The 23,473-nt window shown below is 39.1% G+C and overlaps 1 protein-coding gene and 1 long non-coding RNA gene across 2 annotated transcripts in view; both read right to left on the bottom strand.

The window, feature by feature from the left end:
• Window positions 1–23,473, bottom strand: part of LOC146452553 (uncharacterized) — a 172,781-nt gene that overhangs the window by 40,706 nt on the left and 108,602 nt on the right. The window lies entirely within an intron of this gene.
• LOC146452558 (CUE domain-containing protein 1-like) lies at window positions 13,311–21,595 on the bottom strand. The gene is made up of 7 exons (XM_085097423.1): window positions 20,739–21,595; window positions 17,450–17,491; window positions 17,178–17,360; window positions 16,676–16,739; window positions 16,003–16,073; window positions 14,681–14,790; window positions 13,311–13,542 (listed from the first exon to the last, which is right to left on the bottom strand). Exons 1-7 carry the CDS (start codon window positions 21,346–21,348, stop codon window positions 13,450–13,452), a joined length of 1,173 nt encoding a protein of 390 aa, XP_084953549.1. The 5' UTR covers window positions 21,349–21,595; the 3' UTR covers window positions 13,311–13,449.

Genomic DNA, 23,473 nt, shown 5'->3' on the forward strand with positions numbered 1-23,473 from the left:
AAACATATGATCACCCGGGTACTAGAAGTTCAGATGCTCTACCACTAAGCTATCGTATAATTGTAGCTTAGTGGTAGAGCATCCAAACTAGTAACTGGAAAGTCATATGTTGCGGCGGCATTCTTACATAACGAACTCTTTTGTTTTTTGGAACATTTTTTGTGTGTCACGCTTGCATGTCGTTTTCATTATTATTCTGTTAGTTTTTTTGCATAACTTTGTCTATTGTTCCTTAGTTCATTAGTATAAATTCGCGTCTTTGCTTTTTATTCATTCTCGTTTTGTGCTTTGGAGAATACGGTTTCAGGTTTTTTGCGTTTTTCTACATCGCTTCGTTTGTCCGTTTTAAAGGCCATATAACGTTTGTAGGTATTATTTTAGCTCGTTATTTCTGCTTATTTTGTTATTTCTATGTTCTTGCCTTTTGGTTCGTCCTTTTGCTGTAGTAACTTGTATTTTCCTTGTTTATTTTTCTAGCAACCGTATCGATTATTACTTTCGCATCGATTGTCGCAACGTTCACCGCATCGCCTGTTTCCTTTAATCTAAGGATATTGGACATTAAAGAAGAAGTTAGGAAACGCGTTGGAGCAATGGTTCTTTGGCCCCTTCGGTCATAGGCTCGACTCCTGATATGAGAGATCGGATTTTCTTTTTCTGAGAATGCCTCAAAGCCACTCCCTGACTGAAAAGATACATCTCACATCAAGATATCTCAGTGTTAATAATTTTTGCAATTTCCAAGACATTGCAAAAGCTGCAACAATCAGGTCCTGTGAATATAAGTAACAATGAGGTACTGGAGTTTTATGATTTATGCCCATTTTCACTGGAGCCTCCATGCAAACTCAAAGCCATGCACGTGCTTCGTAGAGAAATCCTAGTTTATCAGGCTTGTGATTGACTTGTGCATAAGTTATTAACAGTCGTTATTAACTTAGCAGTAAAATAATATATCTCCTCTTTACTTTATAAGGATAATCAAGGTCATAGAGATATTATATTGCTGCTGGTTTGTACCTTGTGTCATGTGGAGTAGAATTTGGAGTGATCACTTCTCTGAACATGACTACAATCTGATCAATGAAGGAGGACCGTCATTAGATCTCCAAGACAGACAGGAAGAATTGGCTGCTGGCATGTCAATCAAAACATCTTTTTCCAAGGTGAACAGTCCAAGCTAGTTGTCAGGGGTATTCTCACGGCAGTAATTAAGCAATGCATTCCCTATTCCAGAACACCTTGATTACAAAAAAAAAACACATTTTTTTGGCATCACAGACCTTATGGAGCCCTCACACAAAAACTGAAGTTTGCAAACTTACATTAATTGGCCTTACAAATAGGTTGATGCAAATGTTGTCTAGTCTCTGATACCGTCAGCTTTTTTAAGGAGTGTCGAGGTTTTCTTGTGGTTTTGGGAATTTTGGAGTTTGCCATTATGAGTTTGCTGAACTTAAGTTTGCCATGTCAAGGCACCGTTTGATTGAGTATAGAGCTATTTCTTTCTCTGGGCGTTATTTGCACTTAAAAATAATTCCCAAGTGATTTTTATTACACGTCGAGATCCTTAGGGACATACACAAGTAAAAAATGTCGACTTCAAACTTTGGTCATTTTTGGCCAGAAACCATCGACTTACCCCTTGGAAAAAGTCGATTTTTAGACGAGAAACAAATATTCTTTTAAAACCTTGCAATCGAATCAGTGTGTCCGACAAAGTCCCCTGAGACAATTTTTAGGCCTCCCAAGGGACTAGGGACAAAGAAATAGTCCACAAAAGATGAAGTCAGGGTGAGAGTTAAACAGAAAATTCTTTTTCGGGACATTATTTCTACTTAAAAATGATTCATAAGGGAGTTTTAGGTCACGCCGAGATCCCCAGAGACATAAACAACTGAAACCTGCCGACTTCAAAATGTGGTCATTTTTGACGAAAAACCATGGACTTACCCCTTGGAAAAAAAGTCTATTTTTGGACGAAAGACAAATATTCTTTTGAAAGCTTCCAATCGAATCAGTGTGTCCGAAAACATCCCTAAGATAATTTTAAGGCCCCCAAGGAACCAGGGACAAAGAAATAGCCAACAAAAGATGAAGTCAGGGTGAGGGTTAAACAGAAAATTCTTTGTAAGGGCGTTATTCCCAGTTAGAATTGATTCCCAAGGGAGTTGTGCGACACTCCAAGATCCCTAAGGATATAAAAAACTGAAAAATGCCGACTTAAAAATTGGGTCAAAAATGACCAAATTTTCAAGTCAATATTTTTCACTCCTTTATGTCCCTAGGGATCTCGAATTATCGTAAAACCCCCTTAGGAATCATTTTTGCCAAATTTTAAAATGGGCATTTTTCACTCCTTTATGTCTCAAGGGATCTCGGCGTGTCGTAAAATTCCCTTGGGAATCATTTTGAAGTGTAAAAAACGCAATGACAAAGAATTCAAAGAATTTTCGTTTTTGCGCTTATCCTGAATCCATCTTTTCTGGGCTATTTCTTTGTCCCAGGTCCCTTAATAGACCTAAATCGTGTCTCAGCGGACGTTGTCGGATCTGCTGATTCGATTGGAAGCTTTTAAAAGAATAATTCTTTTTTGTCCAAAAATCGACTTTTTGCCAAGAGGTAAGCCCACGGTTTTGGGTCAAAAAAAAAATTTCAAATGGGCATTTTCACTCCTTTATGTCCCCAGGGATCTCGCCGTGTCGTGAAACTCCCGTAGGAATCATTTCGAAGTGTAAAAAACGCCCTGGCAAAGAATTGAAAGAATTTTCCTTTTTGCCCTTATGCTGACTCCATCTTCTCTGGGCTATTTTTTTGTCCCTGGTCCCTTGGGAGACCTTAAACGTGTCTCAAAAGACGTTTTCGGATCTACTGATTCGATTGGAAGAATATTTGTTTTTTTTCCCCAAATCGACTTTTTACCAAGGGGTAAGCCCACGGTTTTGGGTCAAAAATGACCAAATATTCAAGTCCGCATTTTTCACGCCTTTATGTCCACAGGCATCTCGCCATGTCGTGAAACTCCGTTAGGAATCATTTTGAAGTGTAAAAAACGCCTTGGCAAAAAATTGAAAGAATCTTTCTTTTTGCTCTTATCCTGACTCCGTCTTTTTTAGGCTATTTCTTTGTCCCTGGTCCTTTGGGAGACCCAAGACTTGTCTGAGGGGACGTTTTCGGATCTACTGATTCGATTGGAAGCTTTTAAAAGAATATTTGTTTTTTATCCAAAATTTGATTTTTTGCCAAGCCCACGGTTTTGGGTCAAAAATCACCACATTTTCAAGTCGCGTTCTTTCACTCCTTTATGTCCCCAGGGATCTCGCTGTGTCGTAAAACTCCCTTACGAATCATTTTAAAGTGTAAAAAACGCCCTGGCAAAAAATTGAAAGAATTTTCCTTTTTGCCCTTATCTTGACTCCATCTTTTCTGGTCTATTTCTTTGTACCTGGAGCCTTGGGAGACCTAAAACGTGTATCAGGGACGTTTCGGATCTACTGATTCGATTGGAAGCTTTTAAAAAAATATTTGTTCTTTGTCCAAAAATCGACTTTATGCCAAGGAGTAAGCCCACAGGTTTTCGGTCAAAAATGACCAAATTTTCAAGTCGTTATTTTTCACTCCTTTCTGTCCCAGGGATCTCACTGTGTCGTGAAACTCCCTTAGGAATAATTTTGAAGCGTAAAAAATGCTCTGGCAAAAAATTGACAGAATTTCCCTTTTTTCCCTTATTCTGACTCCATCTTTTGCTAGGCTATTTCTTTGTCCATGGTCCCTTGAGAGACCTGAAACCTGTCTCAGGGGACGTTTTCAGATCTGCTGATTCGATTGGAAGCTTTTAAAAGAATATTTGTTTTTTGTCCAAAAATCGACTTTTTGCAAAGGGGTAAGCCCACGGATTTGGGTCAAAAATGACCAAATTTTTAAGTGGTCATTTTTCACTCCTTTATGTCCCCAGGAATCTCGCTGTGTCGTGGAACTTTCTAAGGAATCAGTTTGAAGTGAAAAAAACGCCCTGGCAAAGATTTTAAAGAATTTTCGTTTTTTCCCTTTTCCTAACACCATCTTTTCTGGGCTATTTCTTTGTCCATGGTCCTTTGGGAGACCTAAAACGTGCCTCAGGGGAAGTTTTCGCATCTACTCATTCGATTTGAAGCCTTTAAAAGAATATTTGTTTTTTGTCCAAAAATCAACTTTTTGCTAAGTGGTAAGCCCACGGTTTTAGGTTAAAAATGACCAAATTTTCAAGTCGACATTTTTCACTCCTTTATGTCCCTAGGGATCTTGCCTTTTTCTGAAATTCTTTTAGGAGTCATTTTGAAGTGTAAAAAAACGCTCTGGCACAGAATTGAAAAAAGTTTCCTTTTTGCCCTTATCCTGACTACATCTTTTCTGGGGTATTTCTTTGTCCCAGGTCCTTTGGGAGACCTAAAACGTGTCTCAGAGGACGTTTCCGGATCTGCTGACTTGATTGGAAGCTTTTGAAAGGATATTTGTTTTTTTGTCCAAAAATCGACTTTTTGCCAAGGGGTAAGCCCACGGTTTTGAGTCAAAAATGAAAAAAAATTTAAAATAGGTATTTTTTACGCCTTTATGTCTCAAGGGATCTCGCTGTGTCGTGAAACTCTCTTAGGAATCATTTTGAAGTGTAAAAAAGCCCTGGCAAAGAACTGAAAGAATTTTCCTTTTTGCCCTTATCCTGACTCCATCTTTTCGGGGCTATTTCTTTGTCCTTTGTCCCTTGGGAGACCTAAAACGTGTCTCAGGGTACGTTTTCGGATCTACTGATTCGATTGGAAGCTTTTAAAAGAATATTTGCTTTTTGTTAAAAAAAACCGACTTTTTGTCAAGGTGTAAGCGCACGGTTTTGGGTCAAATATGCCCAAATTTTCAAGTCGTCATTTTTTCACTCCTTTATGTCCTCAGGGATCTCGCCGTGTCGTGAAACTCCCTTAGGGATCATTTTGAGGTGTAAAAAACGCCCTGGCAAAGATTGGAAAGAATCTTTGTTTTTGCTCGTATTCTGACTCCATCTTTTCTGGGCTATTTCTTTGTCCATGGTTCCTTGAGAGACCTAAAACATGTCTCAGCGGACGTTTTCGGATCTACTGATTCGATTGGAAGCTTTTAGAAGAATATTTGTTTTTTGTCCAAAATGGACTTTTTGCCAAGGGGTAAGCCCACGGTTTTCGGTCAAAAATGGCCGAATTTTCAAGTCGTTATTTTTTACTCCTTTATCTAGCCGTGTCGTGAAACTCCTTTAGGAATCATTTCAGACTTCATCTTATGGGGCTATTTCTTTGTCCCTTGTGCCTTGGGAGACCTAAAACATGTCTCAGGGGACGTTTTTGGATCTACTGATTCGATTGGAAGCTTTTAAAAGGACATTTGTTTTTTGTCCAAAAATCGACTTTTTGCGAAGGGGTAAGCCCACGGTTTTTGGGTGAAAAATGAACAAATTTTCAAGTCGTCACTCCTTTATGTCCATAGGAATCTCACCGTGTCGTGAAACTCCCTTAGGAATCATTTTGAAGTGTAAAAAACGCCCTGGAAAAGAATTCAAAGAATTTTCGTTTTTGCCCTTATCCTGACTCCATCTTTTCTGGGCTGTTTCTTTGTCCCTGGTTCCTTGAGAGACATAAAAGGTTTCTCAGGGAACGTTTTCGGATCTACTGATTCGATTGGAAGCTTTTAAAAGAATAATTGTTTTTTGTCCCAAAATTGACTTTTTGCCAAGGTGTAAGCCCACGGTTTTGGGTCAAAAATCACCAAACTTTCAAGTTGCCATTTTTCACTCCTTTATGTCCCTGGGGATCTCCCTTTCTGGGCTATATGTTTGTCCCTGGTCCCTTGAGATACCTAAAACGTGTCTCAGGAGACGTTTTCGTATCTACTGACTCGATTGTAAGCCCTTAAAAGAATATTTGTATTTTGTCAAAAAATCGACTTTTTGCCAAGGGGTGAGCCCACGGTTTTGGGTCAAAAACGAAAACATTTGAAAATGGACATTTTTCACTCCTTTATGTCTCTAAGGATCTTGGGGTTTTGTAAAACTCTTTTAGGACTCATTTTGAAGTGTGAAAAAAAACCCTGGAAAAAAATTAAAAAAGATTTCGTTTTTACCAATATCCTGGGTCCATGTTTTCTGGGCTATTTCTTTGTCCTTGGTCCCTTGGGATGCCTAAAACGTGTCTCAGAGGACGTTTTCGGATCTACTGATTCGATTGAAAGCTTTTAAAAGAATATTTGTCTTTTGTCCAAAAATCGACTTTTTGCCAAGGGGTAAGCCCACGGTTTTGGGTCAAAAATCACCAAATTGTCAAGTCGTCATTTTTCGCTCCTTTCTGTCCCCAGGGATCTCGCCGTGTCGTGAAACTCTCTTAGGAATCATTTTGAAGTGTAAAAAACGCCCTGGTAAAGAATTGAAAGAATTTTTGTTTTTGCCCCTATCCTGACTCGATCTTTTCTGGGCTTTTTCTTGGACCCTGGGCCCTTGGCAGGGGGCAAGACCACTTTTTTGGGTGAAAAATGACCAGGTTTTCGAGTCGGCATTTTTTTACTTCTTTATGTCCCCAGGGATTCTACCGTGTCGTAAAACTCCCTTAGGAATCATTTTGAAGTGTGAAAAAAGCCCTGGCAAAGAATTGAAACTTTACATGAGCCGAACCTAATACCTATTAAGGTCGACCGGACGATAATTAAGTTCGGCAGTTGATTCAGACGTCGAACCTAACTGAAGTCGAATTTAAAGCTAAAGTGAGAAAGTAGATTTTCATGGTCAGCGGCTGTTGTTTTTTTCTCAACAAGATTCAAAATGGCGGGAAAGATGAATTCTTACATGTCAGAGCTTGTTTGGTAAAATGGCATTGGGGGTGGTCAATGGTTTATTTTAATATTGGTTTTTATTGATATTTCTTATCATTCTTTATAGGTATAATATTTTTATATAAATTTTTTAAATTCATGGAAAGCGCTTTTGATTGTTTTAATTATTATTATTATTATTATTATTATTATTATTATTATTATTATTATTATTATTATTATTATTATTATTATTATTATTATTATTAAGGACGGTGCCTACTTTTGTTACTGCGGATACGTTCTGCGCATCTCGAGATACTCGGATTTCCTATGGGTGGTGCCTACTAATACAGGGATATTTTTGCGCCGGTTTAAAACTATACGGAGAAAACAGAACTTAGCAAGTGTTCTTGGTATCCAAAAAGAAAATTTGGGGTAACCATGCATTTTTCAGAGATAATAAAGCTTCAATTTGGGAAAAAAGCCATACATGGCTTTGTATTTTACTGTTTTTGAGAATAATTGTTACTTCATTATCTCTCAAAAATGCGTGGTTACCCCCAATTTTCTTTTTGGATGCCGATAGCTCTGGCTTAGATCTGCTCTCACCGCAAAGTCATAAACCACCCCAAAAATACTTCCTTATTAGTAGGCACCGTCCTTAAAATAATGAAGACAGGCCAAACACAGCTCCTATTGGTCGAGATAGGAAGAATATGACCTTCAATGCTAATTTGCTCTTACGAGTACGTCTTTCAAAGATCTCCCTTTTCTGTACGAAAGTAGGGAAGGGTCTTTGTAGATCTCTCTTAGCAGAGGCTGATTTTCTATTATGTGCCATTTACTCATCTGAATGGTTTTAGGTTAGGCACAGAAGGGCGGTATTCCGTAACAAACAGCAAAATGTTTTGGCGTGTTTTTGTTTGTTTTGTAGTGCCGACATTCTTTCGCTGAAATTGACTTCTGTGAGACTTTTATGTATAAGGTTATCTAGGTAACCTCTGTAGCGTAATCTCTGTTTGAATAGAGTAACGTTTTCTTCAAATGTACATGTTATTTTTGAAGATTTTGTTCTGAGAAGTCTTGACGCTTCGCCTTTGATATAGCCTGTATTGGAAAGTTTCTGTCGGTTTGAAGTGCGTGTGCACATCAAGAATAGATTATTTTTTTTTTTTTTTTTTTTTTAATCTTTTGCATCTCAGACAAGTATATTTAGTTGTTTCTAAACAGGAAGAACAAGCACATTCCTCTTTTCCCGCCATCTTGTTCAGAATGAAGTCCTTTGCGCATGCCAAGTCCGTGGAACGCGCAGACCTCTGGGATAGATATAATTTATATAATTTATACGTAACGTATGCATTTGGTTCGGCACATATAAAAGTTCGACTTATGAATCGAAGTCGAACTTTTGCCGTTCTATTCGACTGGCGCAGTCGAATAGAACGGTGTGTCGACCCAAATACAAATCTGTCGATCCTAACTGATTCATACGCCGATCTTTACATGCGCCGAATCTAATGATTAGGTTCGGCTCATGTGAAGTTCGTATGAACCGGGCCAAAGACACTTTTTGGGTTCCCGACGGAGTTTTAGGACACGCCAAGATCCCTGGGGACATAAGTCAAAAATGCGGACAATGTTTTGGCCTCCCAAGGGACCAGGGAAAAAGAAATAGCCCACAAAAGATGAAGTCAGGGTGGGCGTTGCACAATAAATTCTTTTTCAGTGCGTTATTTCTACTTAAAAATGATTCCCAAGGGAGTTTTAGGGCACGCCGAGATCCCCAGGGACATAAACAAGTCAAAAATGTCCGCTTCAAATTTTGGTCATTTTTAGCCAAACTATGGACTTCTTCTTGGAAAAAAGTAGATTTTTGGACGAAATACAAATATTCTTTCAATAGCTTCCGATCGAATCAGTGTGTCCGAAAATGTTCTCTGGATCACTTTGAAGGCCTCCCAAGGGACCAGGGATAAAGAAATAGCCCACCAAAGATGAAATCAGGGTGGGAGTTCAATAGAAAATTTTTTTTCAGGGCGTTATTTCCACTTAAAAATGATTCACTAGGGAGTTTTAGGTAACGCCGAGATCCATTGGGACATAAACAAGTGAAAAATGCCGATTTCAAGTTTTGGTCATTTTTGGCCAAAAGCTACGGACTTACACCTTGGAAAAAAGTCGAATTTTGGGCGAAATACAAATATTCTTTCAATAGCTTCCGATCGAATCAGTGTGTCAGAAACCTTCCCCCGAGTTTTGCGAAACGCCGAGATTCCTAAACACGTCAAAAATGCCGACCACAAAATTTGGTCATGTTTGACAAAAAACCCTTGGAAAAAAGTCGATTTTTGGACGAAAGACAAATATTCTTTTAAAAGCTTCCAATCGAATAAGGGCCTGTTCACATGGAGGTGGGGGACCCCAGGTAGGTGAGGTACCCCGCTTCGGTGGGGTTACCAATCTCTCCATACAATCTCTCTTTATTTCTTGATTGCGTTCACATGTGAAGTGGGGTACCTCACCGAGGCGGGTTGCCCGGTCAGCCGAGGCGGGTAACCCGCTTAGCTGGGGTGAGTTTTCTCCATGTGAATGCTGGAGGTGGGGTGGGGTGATGTTCATCCGGGCAATTGTCTCTGAATTCAGTACAAGCGTGGCGAGCTTTTTCGCAGATATCACCTTCAAAACATCGACAACAATGCCATTGAAGAAAGTTCTGAAGGAGTTGAAGGTACATTTGTCGAGTCTGATAACCAAGCTGGTCTACCGGTCTTGGATGAAGGTGAAGTCATGCCCGTAGAACAACGAAACGAAAAGTGTCTTCCATCCGCCATCTTTATTGATATATGTACTTAGCGACCACGCGGTAGCTTTTTAAACCTCACCCCAGCGCCCCGGGGTTGCATGTGAAGGCCTGTTTTTTCTGACCCCGGGTAGATGGGGTACCTCACCTACCTGGGGTCCCCCACCTCCATGTGAACAGGCCCTTAGTGTCTGAAAACATCTCTTTAGATACCTTTTAGGCCTCCAAGGGGAGCCAGGGAAAAAGAAATAGCCCACAAAAGATGAAGTTAGGCTGAGAGATTAACAGAATATTCTTTTTCAGGGCGTTATTTGCACTTAAAAATGATTCCCAAGTGAGTTTTAGGTAACGCCGAGATCCCTAGGGACATAAACAACTGAAAACTGCCGACTTCAAAATTTGGTCATTTTTTACTTAAAACCCTGGACTTACCCCTTAGAAAAAAGTCGATTTTTGGACGAAAGACAAATATTCTTTTAAAAGCTTCCGATCGAATCGTGTGTCCGAAAACGTCCCCTGAGACACTTTTTATGCCTCCCAAGGGACCAACCGACCAGGGACAAAGAAATAGCCCACAAAAGATGAAGTCAGGGTGAGAGTTAAACAAAAAATTATTTGTCAGGGCGTTATTTTCTCTTTAAAATAATCCTCAAGGGAGTTTTACGACACGCCGAGATCCCTAGGGACATAAACAACTGAAAATTGCCTCGTAGTCCAGACCTTGGTACGTGCACCATTACGCCTACTTTATATTTAAAGTTCGTCTGTCAGTCACCTCTCATTGAACTTTGCCTCCTCACGGTTTGTTTGTTACAAACATGATTGCTTGCCGTTAAAGATGTTTCTCCACTGCGCTCGAAGTCCCTGCCAACTGAGACCATATGTCTCGATCTATTTTTGAGCCTTTTCAACACGGCCTTTATCTCACGAAAAAAAAAACTATGAAGCCCATACTTAAGTATTTCGACATCAAGTTCATGTTATCGGATAGTGGGCTTGGACTACCAGTGTTTTACCTGGAATTCATTAGAATTATTTGCTACTTACAAGATGGTCGATAACTTTGACCTTCGTCGACCTTCAGCTTAATCAATCATCAATAGAAACACGCTGTTCATTGGTTGTCAGTACTCTCCCTACACTACACTCAATCTGATTGGTGCCAAAAAGTGTTACAAATACACATACCAACGCAAAATTGTACCTGTGATGGCGTGGAGGGCCTGGACGCGTGGAGTGGCGGGAACATTATGTATTCAGAATATATATTCTCACGTTTTGCACTATGTAGATTAGTATAAGCGGAACGCCGAACGGGCATTAACGGTTGCCCATGATTAAGCGTGTAATATGACTAAAGGACATTAAATTGGCGACGAGGATAAAAGTGGAATGGCCGTCAACATTGGATACAAGCAATTTCCCGAATTCGATGTTCGGAAAGACCCTGAAAACGTCTACGCTCGTTTTGTAAAATATGCCAAACGATTCAAAGACAACCACTTGAAAGCCTACAACATCACAGACAAGGCACAACAACGGTCGTTATTCTTAGATTCGATTGGTGAAAGCACTCTCGATATATTTGAACAGCTTGGTGACACAGGAACGGATCTGGACGGAGCCATCAACGCGCTACTAAACAAGTTCAAAGAATCGCAAAACCGGCTGTGCAATATACACAAATTTCGTTGCATCAAACTAGGCAAAGACGAAACCTGGGATTCGTTCATCTCTAAGCTCACAGCAGAAGGTGAACACTGTGATTTTCCGGCAGGCTGGTTAGATACTGAGATACTAATGGCTATGATAGAGAACGGTAAATCGAAGAGGGTGAGGAGAAAGTTGTTACAAGACCAGCTAACGTTAGTCGAAGCTCTTAAATACGCCAGAGGCCTCGAAAGCGCCGATCAACACGCTACGAAAGTAGAGAGTCAAGCGCCAAATGATGTTCCCGCCACTCCACTAATGTCCACTAAAGGACATTAAAGTACCTACGATGATAACATCAACAGACGTCAAAAAGAAAGATTTATTTAATAAGTCCATATACCACATACAATATTTTGCCAATTTATATATGAATTTCGCCTTTACAACTAACCCTTTACTCCCAAAAATCTAATGTACATTGCACACGATAGAAAAAAACAAAACAAAAAAACAAAGTTTGGGCACTAGGTATTAGCTTTCATTTGAATGATCACACTTAATAAGCTTTCTTCCATAATTATAATCAAAATAATATTCAGATGCATATAAGATACAGTTCTAAAAGTGGAAGTTTGAAAGTAGTCTCTTTAGATTAGCCTTAAAACACACCTAACCATAAAAGCCTCTTTCATTTTAACTGATTTATAAACTTTCTGTCTAGCTTCTTGATAACTACCAAGCTTTACCGACTGAGAATCCAACAAGTTTTTTTTTTTTTACATAGAGTTGTTGTTGTTAATTTTTTCTCTTTCTCTTTCCCTTTTTTTACAGGAGAGGAAAATGCACTTCTCTCAAACTACCAGAGAGTGCATGGTTCACATGGCCGCTCATGAACAATGTTGCAAAGATTTTGTTCTGAAAATTAGTTTTCATTCATATGCAAACACGACTAATTTTCATATGAAAAGCTTTGCACTTAGCCTCGCTTTCATAATGAGGTTCAAAAGCAACTCGGAAATGGCCTATTTCTCATATACCTCACAGAACGTGTTTTAAATCTGCCAAATGCACAATTTTTCTATAAAAAAAACCCATATAATCTCATTGTTAGTCCTGAGCGTAATTTTTTAAGTGGGTTACTTGGCAGAGGAAATTTGCACCTTCAAAACGTCCGCCAAGCATGCCACTTGGAGGAAAAGAGAGGGGATGGGGAGGGTGGCAATTGACAGGATGCTTCTTAGACCTTTAAGTTTACGCTGCAGTGGCACTCTGAAAATACGACCACCAACATGCCATGACATTTCGGTCTTGTAATTCTGAAAGCACGCAAAAAGGGCAGAAAAAAACAAACAAAAACTGGAACATTTAGGAAGCCAGGATTAATAATATTAGACAACTAAGGATATAAAGACACCTGAGGAAACGTTGTCCCAATGTTTTTGCGTTGCTTTATGCTTCGTTTGCAATAAAAACCTATAATTATGGACAAGATTTCCGTTTTTATCAGAAAACGAAGTGTAAACAGGAGATAAAACATTGCAGCAACATTTCCTGAAGGAATTCAAGGCCACATGCAAACCTGAGCTAAGACAACAAAAACAACCTAAAATGCACCATAGTCAGTTATGTACCAATCCCTTCAATTCCTCTATTTAAGGACGGTGCCAACTATTGTTACTGCGCATACGTTCTGCTCATCTCAAGACACTCGGATTTCCTATGGGTTGTTCCTAGTAATAAAGGGATATTTTTGCGCGGTTTAAAACTATGGGAAAAAAAAATGAACTTAGCAAGTGCTCTTGGCTTCCAAAAAGAAAATTGGGGGTAACCATGCATTTATCAGAGATAACAAAGCTTCAATTTGGAAAGAAAACAACGCCATACATTCCTTTATATTTTACAGCATTTTAGAATTGTTGCTTAATTATCTCAAAAAATGCATGGTTAACCCCAACTTTCTTCTTGTATTCCAATAGCCCTTGTTAAGATGTGCTTTTCCCACATAGTCATAAACCGTGCAAAAAAAATTTCTGTATTAGTAAGCACCGTCCTTACATGAAAGGGCAAAGTGGCACTGATTGCAAACTACATTGTCAGTGCATAAGTTAAATATAGGCTTTCACAATATGCAATAGCTATACCGAATAATATACATAAGCTATAATAACAAAATGTATTTCTTTACAAATCTGTTACTTTTCTTCTTTATATTCAAATTCATTGTCTTCAGAGAAGAAGACAATTGGTTCAACACTCCCTGGCTTCTTCTGGTCTGTTTCAGAAGGCTAAAATAAAAGGTTAAAATACAATTCAAGGTCAAATCTTTTGGTTGAATACTGAAATGTACTAACAAAAGAGTAGAGATTCCTTTGTTGACAGGTAAAAATGAATTGAAAGAAATTATTCTTGAACAATGTTTGATATTTTCAGTCAGTGTCACACAGGCAGAATTAAAGAAAAAGAAAATTCGAGTTCTCCCTACAGCAGTCAAGCCTATGCCCTTCTGATTGTGCAGTTCTAGAAAATATCCATACTCCCCCCATGGAAGGTTTTTTGTTTTGCACCCCTCATCACCCCCCCCCCCCCCTAGGAAATTCCAGTTCAGCTTCATACCTTACTTCTAAATTTTTTGCTCTTAAGACCCCTCTCCCCTAAGAATTTCCAATGACCTTCCATGGGATGAAATGCACATTACTAGTTTGGCTGCTCTGCCACTGAGCTACAGGAGACATGCGGAAGGCCATTAAACTAGGTCATCAATGAGTAAAGAATGGCACATTTGGTTTATCAACAGCATTGATAACTTAGAGTAAATTGACCACCATAAAGAGAATCGGCCAATTTACCTTTAGTTATCAACTCTGTTGATAAACCAAACATTCATTTCTACCACCCGTCAATGCAGAACCGCAGTTTCTTTAGCTGAGCACCAAGAGACTCATGGGAGCTAGGCCATTAAAAGTAGGTTCGAGTAACAAACATCCTGCATACTGCTACTGATTTGTCATAGCTTCAACTTCTGCTGGGAAACTAAGGGCCACTTCAAATGAACCCGGTAACCGGGCTGGCCCGGGAGGCGGGAAAATTGTCTTCTGTTCATATGGGAAATTTAATCCTGGTTACTGAGATGAAAAATGTCCAAAAGGCCTCCAAAATACCCATGGAACAGCATTCCAACCTTACGAGCCATGCGCAGTTGAAAATGATTTGTCATGGACAGTCCCAGGTATCAGGGCTGGAGTGTTCATCGAGAAAAATGAATTTGCGTCTGACCAAGGCGTGCCGTGCGAAAACAAAGCTTTTTACATGTATTCTCCCGAGACTATCACCACTTAAGTGGGGAGCATTCCAAGCACCTTATGCGATAATTGAGATGGTCACATAAACATGTCGCTGTTGAAATGCATACACTGTGACTCATACCGTTGGCTGTGGGGCTGCAGTCTTTTGAGGAGATGTTTCACGTTCTTTTTCCTCGTCTCTCTCATCCATGATTTCAAGTCTGGCAGATCCCATCGCATTAAGCATTTCATCTAGAATGACAAGAATGAAAATAGCTATTAAGCCAGAATATTGAAGACTTTCAAAAGATAACTGGCAGCATTTTTTGCATACCAACTTGATTTAACAGAAATAACAACGTCAAAGACTCTGATTTTGTTTGTTTTTACATGGTTTAATTTAATTGACAGAGCGAGCCTAGCAGCATAGCTAGGGCTCAGTTTTGAAGATTCAACCCTACAAACGGCCACCCCACCTTTACTTGCAGCATGGCAAGTATACTGTTTATTGAGGTTTGGAGAAATGCGGTCTGTCTATTATGAGTTACAAATTTACAATGGATGAATCAGCTTTATTGTTCTGTGCAATTTTGTGCAGTGTGTGTAGTTCAAATGTTGATAATTTTAGGCCTTTTTCTTTTTCCAATTATTAAGGGTGCATGGCTGAAAATTAGCCCTTAGTAGTTTGGAGTTCTGGTTGGTGGTTGTCTTACTTAATCTGATTTACGGAGTTGAGCTTCTGATTGTAACCATATTTTACTATTTTGATAGATAATTGCTATCATATCATTAGTTCTTCCCCAAATTCCTCTGAAGAACCTTGGGGCTTTTTCCACACACCCCTTCAGGTATTGTCCGACATTATGGAAGTAAGAACATGAGCTGTAAATTACACATACCATTGGTTACAAAAAGGAAAATGTAAGAGTGTGAAAGAGGATGGGTTGATATAGATATAGGTGAGACAGAAATGTGAAAATACTGTATTTATTAGAATAACTGCCCACCTTTAATTTAAGCGCCCACCATGAAACCCCAAACAGTTAATAAGTGCCCACCCTTGAATTAGCTCCCACCCTGAGAGCCCAAAAACTTAATTAGTGCCCACCCCCACCCAACATAAAAGCATTTCTGTACTAGCACAGCGTGAAGTAAGAGGAGCAACAGTTATGTTCCAAAATTGATTTTAGTCAGATATGGTAGTTTATGGCTTGTTCATGTTAGCTTTTGCACTTTGTTTTGTCTTGTTGAAGCAAAATAAACTTGTTATCCCTTGTCTTGTTATTTTCTCTACAAATGTCCTCGCTTGCTGAAAATGTTGGGAAAATAATATTAGCTCCCACCCTCACCTTGAATATGCGCCCACCCTCATGGGCCCAAAATTAAATAAGTGCCCAGGGCAGTAATACATGAATTTCTGGACTTTATAAATATAGTCTGAGATAACAAAAAAAATGGACCTACCATCATCATCATCACCATTATAATCATCCAATAGATTGGCAGTTGATGCTGCTGAACCAGTAGCGATGATACTAACAAGTTAAGGCTAAAAACATTTCAATGTCTGCTGCAAAGCAGTGACCCAAACCATGGAAAAGGTTTGATAGTGGCAGTATCATGGATACTTTTTTAAGATTACAATCTGTGTTGCATATGATAGCTTAGTTAATAATAAAATTATTCTCATGATCGAGTCAGTCACTCAGATGTGGATTGTGTCACTTTGACTGCTATACGGCTGGTCTTTATCAGGTGATGGTGTCAACTGGGTGCGTATCAATATAAGTAGCACCGTAGCTGGTAGCGATTGGTGCATTTTGATCCTTGCTTTTGTTATTAATGATTGGAGGATTTCTCTCTCCAGTCCTCTGTGGTAGCAATTGCATGTTGTGCTGTTTGATCGTGGGCATCCACACTTCTGCGGGAATTTTGATTCTGTTATACCATTAGAGTGAAGTCTCATGTGAATGGCCTCCTTAATGGGCTGCAGTCATTAAATGTATGTTTGGAAAATTTATGGCCACCGGTGGGGACTGCAGTTCAGCCATATTCAAAGCAGTACAGTTATCAAAATGATTATCATTACAGGTATTGCCAGATTTAAGTATCAATAAAATTAAGGATAAAAGGATACTTTGCTCGATTGACATTCTTTCTATGAAACATTTTTGCCAGCTTGTCAAATTTTTTCCTTGTGCCTAAGGATCAAAGTGAAGTCATAAGCACATTAGTTTCACTGCATCACATACATGAACTATGGGACGGACATAAGAGTACAAAGGTGGAAGTTTTGTTTGCAAGTTTTTAGATAAGGTCAAGGATAGTGCCTGCTAATAAAGAAATTTTTCTTCACTGTTTATTACTATGCCGGAAAAGCAGATCTTGACTTTGACTTTCCTTAACCAGTAAGCTTAAAATTAGCCTTTACAAACTTTTTTAATGACAAGATGAAGACCTTGGTTAACCTTTGATTCTGGATTAGTGTTAATCAGCTTTCTAACATCCTGGCCATGGGTAGTAGAGATAATGTATATTAAATAACCACAAAGACAACACAATAGCCATTTGTACACAAACAAAAGATGGACAGAAGTTTGGATGAACAAGTTGTCTTACTGCAAAAATGTAACTCTTACTTTTCCCCATGTGCCGCAACTTCTCCCTTAACACAGCATCATCACTGGAAGGGCTGACTGGGGCTCCACCAGACGCACCACCAACTGGTTCAACACTGACTGGTGTTGTTGATGATGGCGATTGGTGTCCACTGGTGGCTCCTGAGAGAATCGGATCATCCTTTTTTGTACTTTCTACTGGTGCTACAAATCAAAATAAAATGAACAAGTTTGCAAAGCTTCTACTTGAAAACATCCATTGAGCAGTCGGTCGCCGGTGGGGTAAAACTTACCAAGAGTGTTCTTGGCTACAACAGCAGTATTTCTTTGCCTGTCTGTTGAGTTAAGAAAAATTGGTCATAGGGATAAATACAAAGCAGGCATGCACTATGGTTAATAGGTTGATTTAGCAATAGAACAGGAAGGTCTTTTCAGGATGTGAGAGCGCGCGGAATAGTCTGGCTGCGAGTTTATTTTGAATATCTTATGGGTATTCTTGATAGACACGCCGTTGTCAACTGACATTCCCGTTTTGTTGCTAAATCAGCCTAATGTCCTATCCAAATGGTTTGGAAGGAATTTGTACACTTAGTACAGTAAAAACCAAATCTGGTTTCTCACTGGGCATGCACAAATCCTGTGCATAATTTACATTCTTTCTCATAGTTTTCTATCACACACTGCAAAACATAAAATCTCTCATTACATATTTTGGTGTGTAGTATTGCTGTATACAGCTGTTTCGACAAAGGCTGTCCAAAAAAAGCCAAAAGGTAGTCTGGAAAATACACAATAAATTTCAATAAAAACTCAGAATCCATATGGCCCGCCATCTCAAGTCTTCGCTGTATGGTCGAGGCATTATGGATTCTGAGCTATTATTGAAATTTATTGGGTATTTCCCAGACTAAATTTTGGCATTGTAAAATACGCTTTTACACTTTTTTTGGACAACCTTTGTTGAAAAAGCTTTATTTTTATTTCATTTAACTCGCCTCACAGGCTCATCAAAATTCAGTGCAACTTGTGAAAATATAAAGCAATAATATATACACTTCACTGAAAACATCTGAAGACATAATCCTTCAAGTCACTAATTTTATTCCTATGCTTCACATGTTTTGGTCTTAACTATTTACATGTAAGTGTATGCAGTTGATCAAAGCTTAAATTGTGTAGTTGTATACTGAAAATATCCAATGTATTCCCCCACCCCCCGCTCCAAATAAAAAAATATCCTATAAATCCCAAGACTCCTGGACCTCACCTTCCCCTCCCCTCCCCCCACACCTACCACTGCAAGCAGCCAGCTGTGAGCAGGCTGGAGTGTTTAATAGTCCAGTTTCAAATTCACCAAGACCACTGGATAAAAAGACTATGTACAGACACATATATATACCTGCCAACTCTCACGCATTATGCGTGAGTCTCACGCCTGCGGACTGAACACATAGATCTCACGCATTGAGGACAATTTCTCACGCATGACTCACAAATCCGGACGAGCTGTTCTAAAAAACACTTCATTTCATTTCAGATTTGTAATCTATTATTTCTTTGCTCTTTATAACAATCGCAGAAGCTTGCAAATGTCTACAATCCCTTTGAATTGTATTAAGGTGGCCAAATACAGTTTTTTAGTCTACAGGTGTTAGAAAACGTTATTTGGAAACTATGTATTTCTGGACGCCCAAAATTGGTATGGTGTAAGACTAACTAAGAAAGAATGTATTTCCGTACGTCTTGTTGAGCTAAGTACCGTTTCCATGGCAATGCAGCGAACTATTAAACGTCCATAAATAGTAGGTTTCCTTTATTTTTAGAAAATGTACTCATTAGATTTTTTCCATTTTTTGTATCCAGAACAACTCACAAAACACTGACACAGTTGCACTATTTTCATGCAATTTTGACAGAGAGATCTCCTGCAAATATTGATTTTGCATTTTAATGTTTTGTGAAGATACCCTCTGTTAGATTTAGGTTTTTCTTTGTAGGCGAGTTACGCTTTTAGGGAACTATTTTCATGCCAAATTTCAGGAAATTCTAATGAGCGGTTCCTTAGCAAACAGTTCATTTCCACCAAAACAACCAGTCGCATTTTTTTGGTCAAATGCGCATGCGTGGTTTAATTTGGGTTTCATGGCAAAGATGAAAAGCATGCGAAAGGTCTTGGTGAATGTCTTGTTTGCTCGGAAAGAAAAGAAAAAGAGTCCAGAAACGAGAAACTTAGTTATTTAGGATCAAAACTTAACTTTATTATCCATTTCATGTGAAATTGAGGGATCACTTTATCAACCGCCGTATTTGCGTACCACAACCCTAGCGCACGCTTAATAGCATCACTTACACAATCTGTAAAGCGCGTGCAAACTGTGTTCAGCCACCTTAACGTGTTCGAAGGTCGTCGGGATATCTTCGGACATTTTCAGCAACATTCGTAAGTCTTCGGAAAATTGTCGGAAATCATCAGAAGTGGCTCGGGTGTTTTCAGAAATCCCGGTCATGACGAGGCAAAAATCTCACGCATTTGACTCAGAAAAAAGTTGGCAGGTGTACATTTATACAGGGTTAGCCTCAATCTGAAGTAAAATATTCACAAATACCAGTGAGAAGATGAACTTCTCACAACTCTGTAAATATTGTTTTATTTTAGGATTCAGCACTTTCCTGCTAACATTTGTGAATATTTTGCTTCAGGTTGAGGCTACCCCTTTATTAATACATCTTTTGTATTTTCTATTCAGCGGTCGTGGTGAATTCGAAACTGGACTATTATGAAAAAATACACAGTTCAGTTACTGAGATCTAGAAAAGCTGAGAAGATCAGAGGGGACTCTTCTCCCAAGATTCAGGAGCAGATTGTTACCAATAGGTTGCTCCTGATCCCAAACTAAGCATGGGTTGTTTTCACAGACATCTTTGTTTCACAGACATCTTTACATTTAGTGTATTGTCTCATGAAACTTTTCACTTGATTTACATACATGGCATGATCAATGCAAACACAAGAGTCAAAAAAAGCACTGAGAAACACAAGAAAGCATACGCACAAGAATCAAAACAGAAAGATATTTCAAATGATCCCTGTGGTTGAATTTCTCAGTGTTAACATGAATTCTTGCAACTTGTGCATGTGCTTGCCTTTCCGAGAGCCAACCTTCAGTATTAAAAAAACTACTACACCAAACAATTGCTAAAAGCACAATTTACTATGTATGTACAATTGCACAGAAAAGGCTATGACCATGTTCTATTCAGTTTCATTTTTACAGATTTTTAAGGTCGTTTCCAACTTTTAAAGAGAAATTGAGTTGATGCAAACAAATTGAATCGAATCATTTTTTAAATATTTAATATAACAAAATGTTGTGCTATCATTTAGATCTATAGTGTGAATATAATTACCTCTTTAAAATATTGCCCGATCGATACAAACACCTTAAATATTCTTTGGCAATTTTTTAGACAAGAAACCACAAAATGACGTTGACTTAAGTTTCTAGAAATTTAATTTAGTATCGGAAGCATGACAACATTGAATAAATCAGGAGCACTGATTTACGATTCGAAACAACAAACCTTTCTCCAGGGACAGCATGAAATCTTTATTGTGCCTGAGCTCACGCATGAACTCTTCATTCTGAAGAACCATGGCCAATTTTTCATCTTCCAAAAATCGCTCTAGCTCTTTATCGTCCATGCTATCGCCATATCCGCGAGGAGACGTGACCGGAGTCGTTGAAGGCCCGAGACGCAAGAAATCGTCCGGCAACTTGCCCAGCAATGGAGGATTCCACGCAGAGTACGGAGTGGCAGGCAGAGGCCGAGACGTTGGACTAGAATTTGAAGAAGTGTTTTCCCTCGGTGTGTAGGCTGGGGGCGGTTCTGACTGATTCAAAGCACTGTATGAAGGTAAAGGAGGGTGTTGCGAATCAGCAACAGAACCAGGCATACTGCCGTCCATATCAATTCCCATTGATAAAAGTTGATCGATAGTAGCGTCCACTAGTCCATTGTTGGCACGGAGAACAGCCTCAATCACATCACGATCAAGGGTTGGGAACATGTGTTTAAAATCGTTCATAGCTTCACCGAACTCCAGTTGCCTTGGTTGGTTGTTTGGCTGTCCTGTAGTTTGTGGTCGTTCGGGAGGCCGATGCATATAATTCGCACCGTACACAGGAAGCATTTTGAGTTCTTCTAGCGTCGGAAATGTCAGACGGATTTTGAAATTGTACGAATGTACCAACCTTTTCAAGTTTTCGGTTCAAATCAATGTCTCTTCTCGAAGCGCCGAGCTAGAATAAGCAACGTACTTTCACATACGGTTCAAGTGACCGCATAAAACATTCTCAGGATCAAATGTTCGATTAGCTTTCATGCGCAAAGTCTTTCACAACTTAAAATTTCGTGTTTCTTTCTTGTCTGTCTTCCTCAAGCGCTGCTTCCTAATGCCCAGTCCCTTACCCAGTCTCACGCAACTCATCCCCCTTTTTTTGTCCCAGGGCCCTCTCGAAAGAACGCAAAAAATGTCCCCCACAGTTCCTTGCCTAAGATAAGCATGAATAAAGGTAGGGCACCCTCATGACAAATCGTGTGCAGACTCCACCCCTGTGGGTACTTATCGACCAGGGCCAGATTAAAGAAGCTCTCCTAAGTTATATTAGATTTCGGATTTCATTTCACTGGCACTTTGAGTTCAGTTATGTTCCAGCAGTGAACGCCTGTTGGATTTAAGGACGGTGCCTACTAATACCGAAGTATTTTTGTCCGGTTTATGACTATGCAGGAAAAGCAGATCTTGGCAAGGGCTATTGAAATCCAAAAAGAAACTTGGGGGTAACCATGCATTTTTCAGAGATAAGTAAGCAATAATATCTCTAAAAACCGCCAAAATATAAAGCAATGTTTGGGATTTTTTCCTAAATTGAAGCTTAATTATCTCTGAAAAATGCATGGTTACCCCCAATTTTCTTATGAGATACCAAAAGCATTTGCTAAGTTCTGCTTTCTCCGTATAGTTTTCAGCCGCGCAAAAATATTCCCGTATTAGTAGGCACCACCCATAGGACACCCGAGTATCTCGGGATGCGCAGAACGTATGCGCAGTAACAATAGTAGGCACCGTCCTTAAATTAAGCAATGTCTGATAATCATGTTGGATCCCCTCCTGCAATAAAAGAATGCGGGTCACCCAAAGAGAACATTAAAGCAGAGCACTTAAAATGTTGTCTCGTGTGTTCCAAGATAGCCGGTTTGGTGGTCTTTTAACGACATATTTTCGTGAGCTAATACAGTTTGATACGCTTTGGTGTTTAAGCTGATAATTTAAGTCCCGGAAAGTTTTGAGAAACGGAATCTAGTTTTCCGAATTTTGGAGCTGTTGTTGGCCTCATAAAAATACTAACTGATCATGATCTTGCTTCGCATTTTTAACAACATCTTTGCCCCTCCCAAAACGAAAGGCCTGAGTTAGTTTTCCAGTGTAGCGAAATTTGGAGCTGACATTTCGCCGAAGAAAACTTTAGATTTTTCTTAAAACTAAAAAGAATTTCTGAGGCGATCAAGGCCATCCGTACAGATATCAACCGAAATGAACCGTTGCGTACCCCTGAACTACCATGTATACTACCATGTTATAATTGTGTAGCAGTGTAAAGATATACTATAACAGCACTTTCTAGTTCATGATGATTGGTATTAGTTTCAGTAATCAATTTTCCAGCTGGCAGAGTTATGAGGTGATTAATCTCTACCCGGAGAATCTACCCCCAATCGTGTCATTTTAAATGGTTCGAACTAATTGCGGAGTCATTCGTGCGGTTAAGGAGCGGTTACTGCGTAACTTTTGCTAGAGACAAGTTTTGTCCACCAGCCCCTGCTGGCGTAAAAATCATGGAAAACTTGAAGAATATTTCTTTCTTTCTTTTTCTTTCAATGCCTCAAGACTTTTTAGCAGTTTGACCTCAGCCATGAAATTACGTGAGTGCAAAGCATCAGAAACATAATAATTAGCACAGTTATGATCGAGTCAGTTTGTTTTTATAAGGCAATTTCTTTAGCTTTTGGTTCTGAGATTTGTTTTTGAATAATGTTAGAAAAAAAGTCAAATTATAGGGATGTCATCAAGCTAGTAGACAGAGAACGATGATTTTTAACAGTGATGATAAGTAACACCACTCTCATCTAGTGTAATTCCCGAAATGGGAAAATCCCAGTGCAGGGTATTAAACTGAGATTAGTATTGTCTTACAAAGAGGAAGAAAGATGAAATATTCATCATCTTCATGAGCACAGGGCAATTAACAAAGAAT

Source organism: Pavona decussata, unplaced genomic scaffold, assembly GCF_977016875.1.
Source record: "Pavona decussata unplaced genomic scaffold, jaPavDecu1.1 SCAFFOLD_366, whole genome shotgun sequence".
NCBI lineage: Eukaryota > Metazoa > Cnidaria > Anthozoa > Scleractinia > Agariciidae > Pavona > Pavona decussata.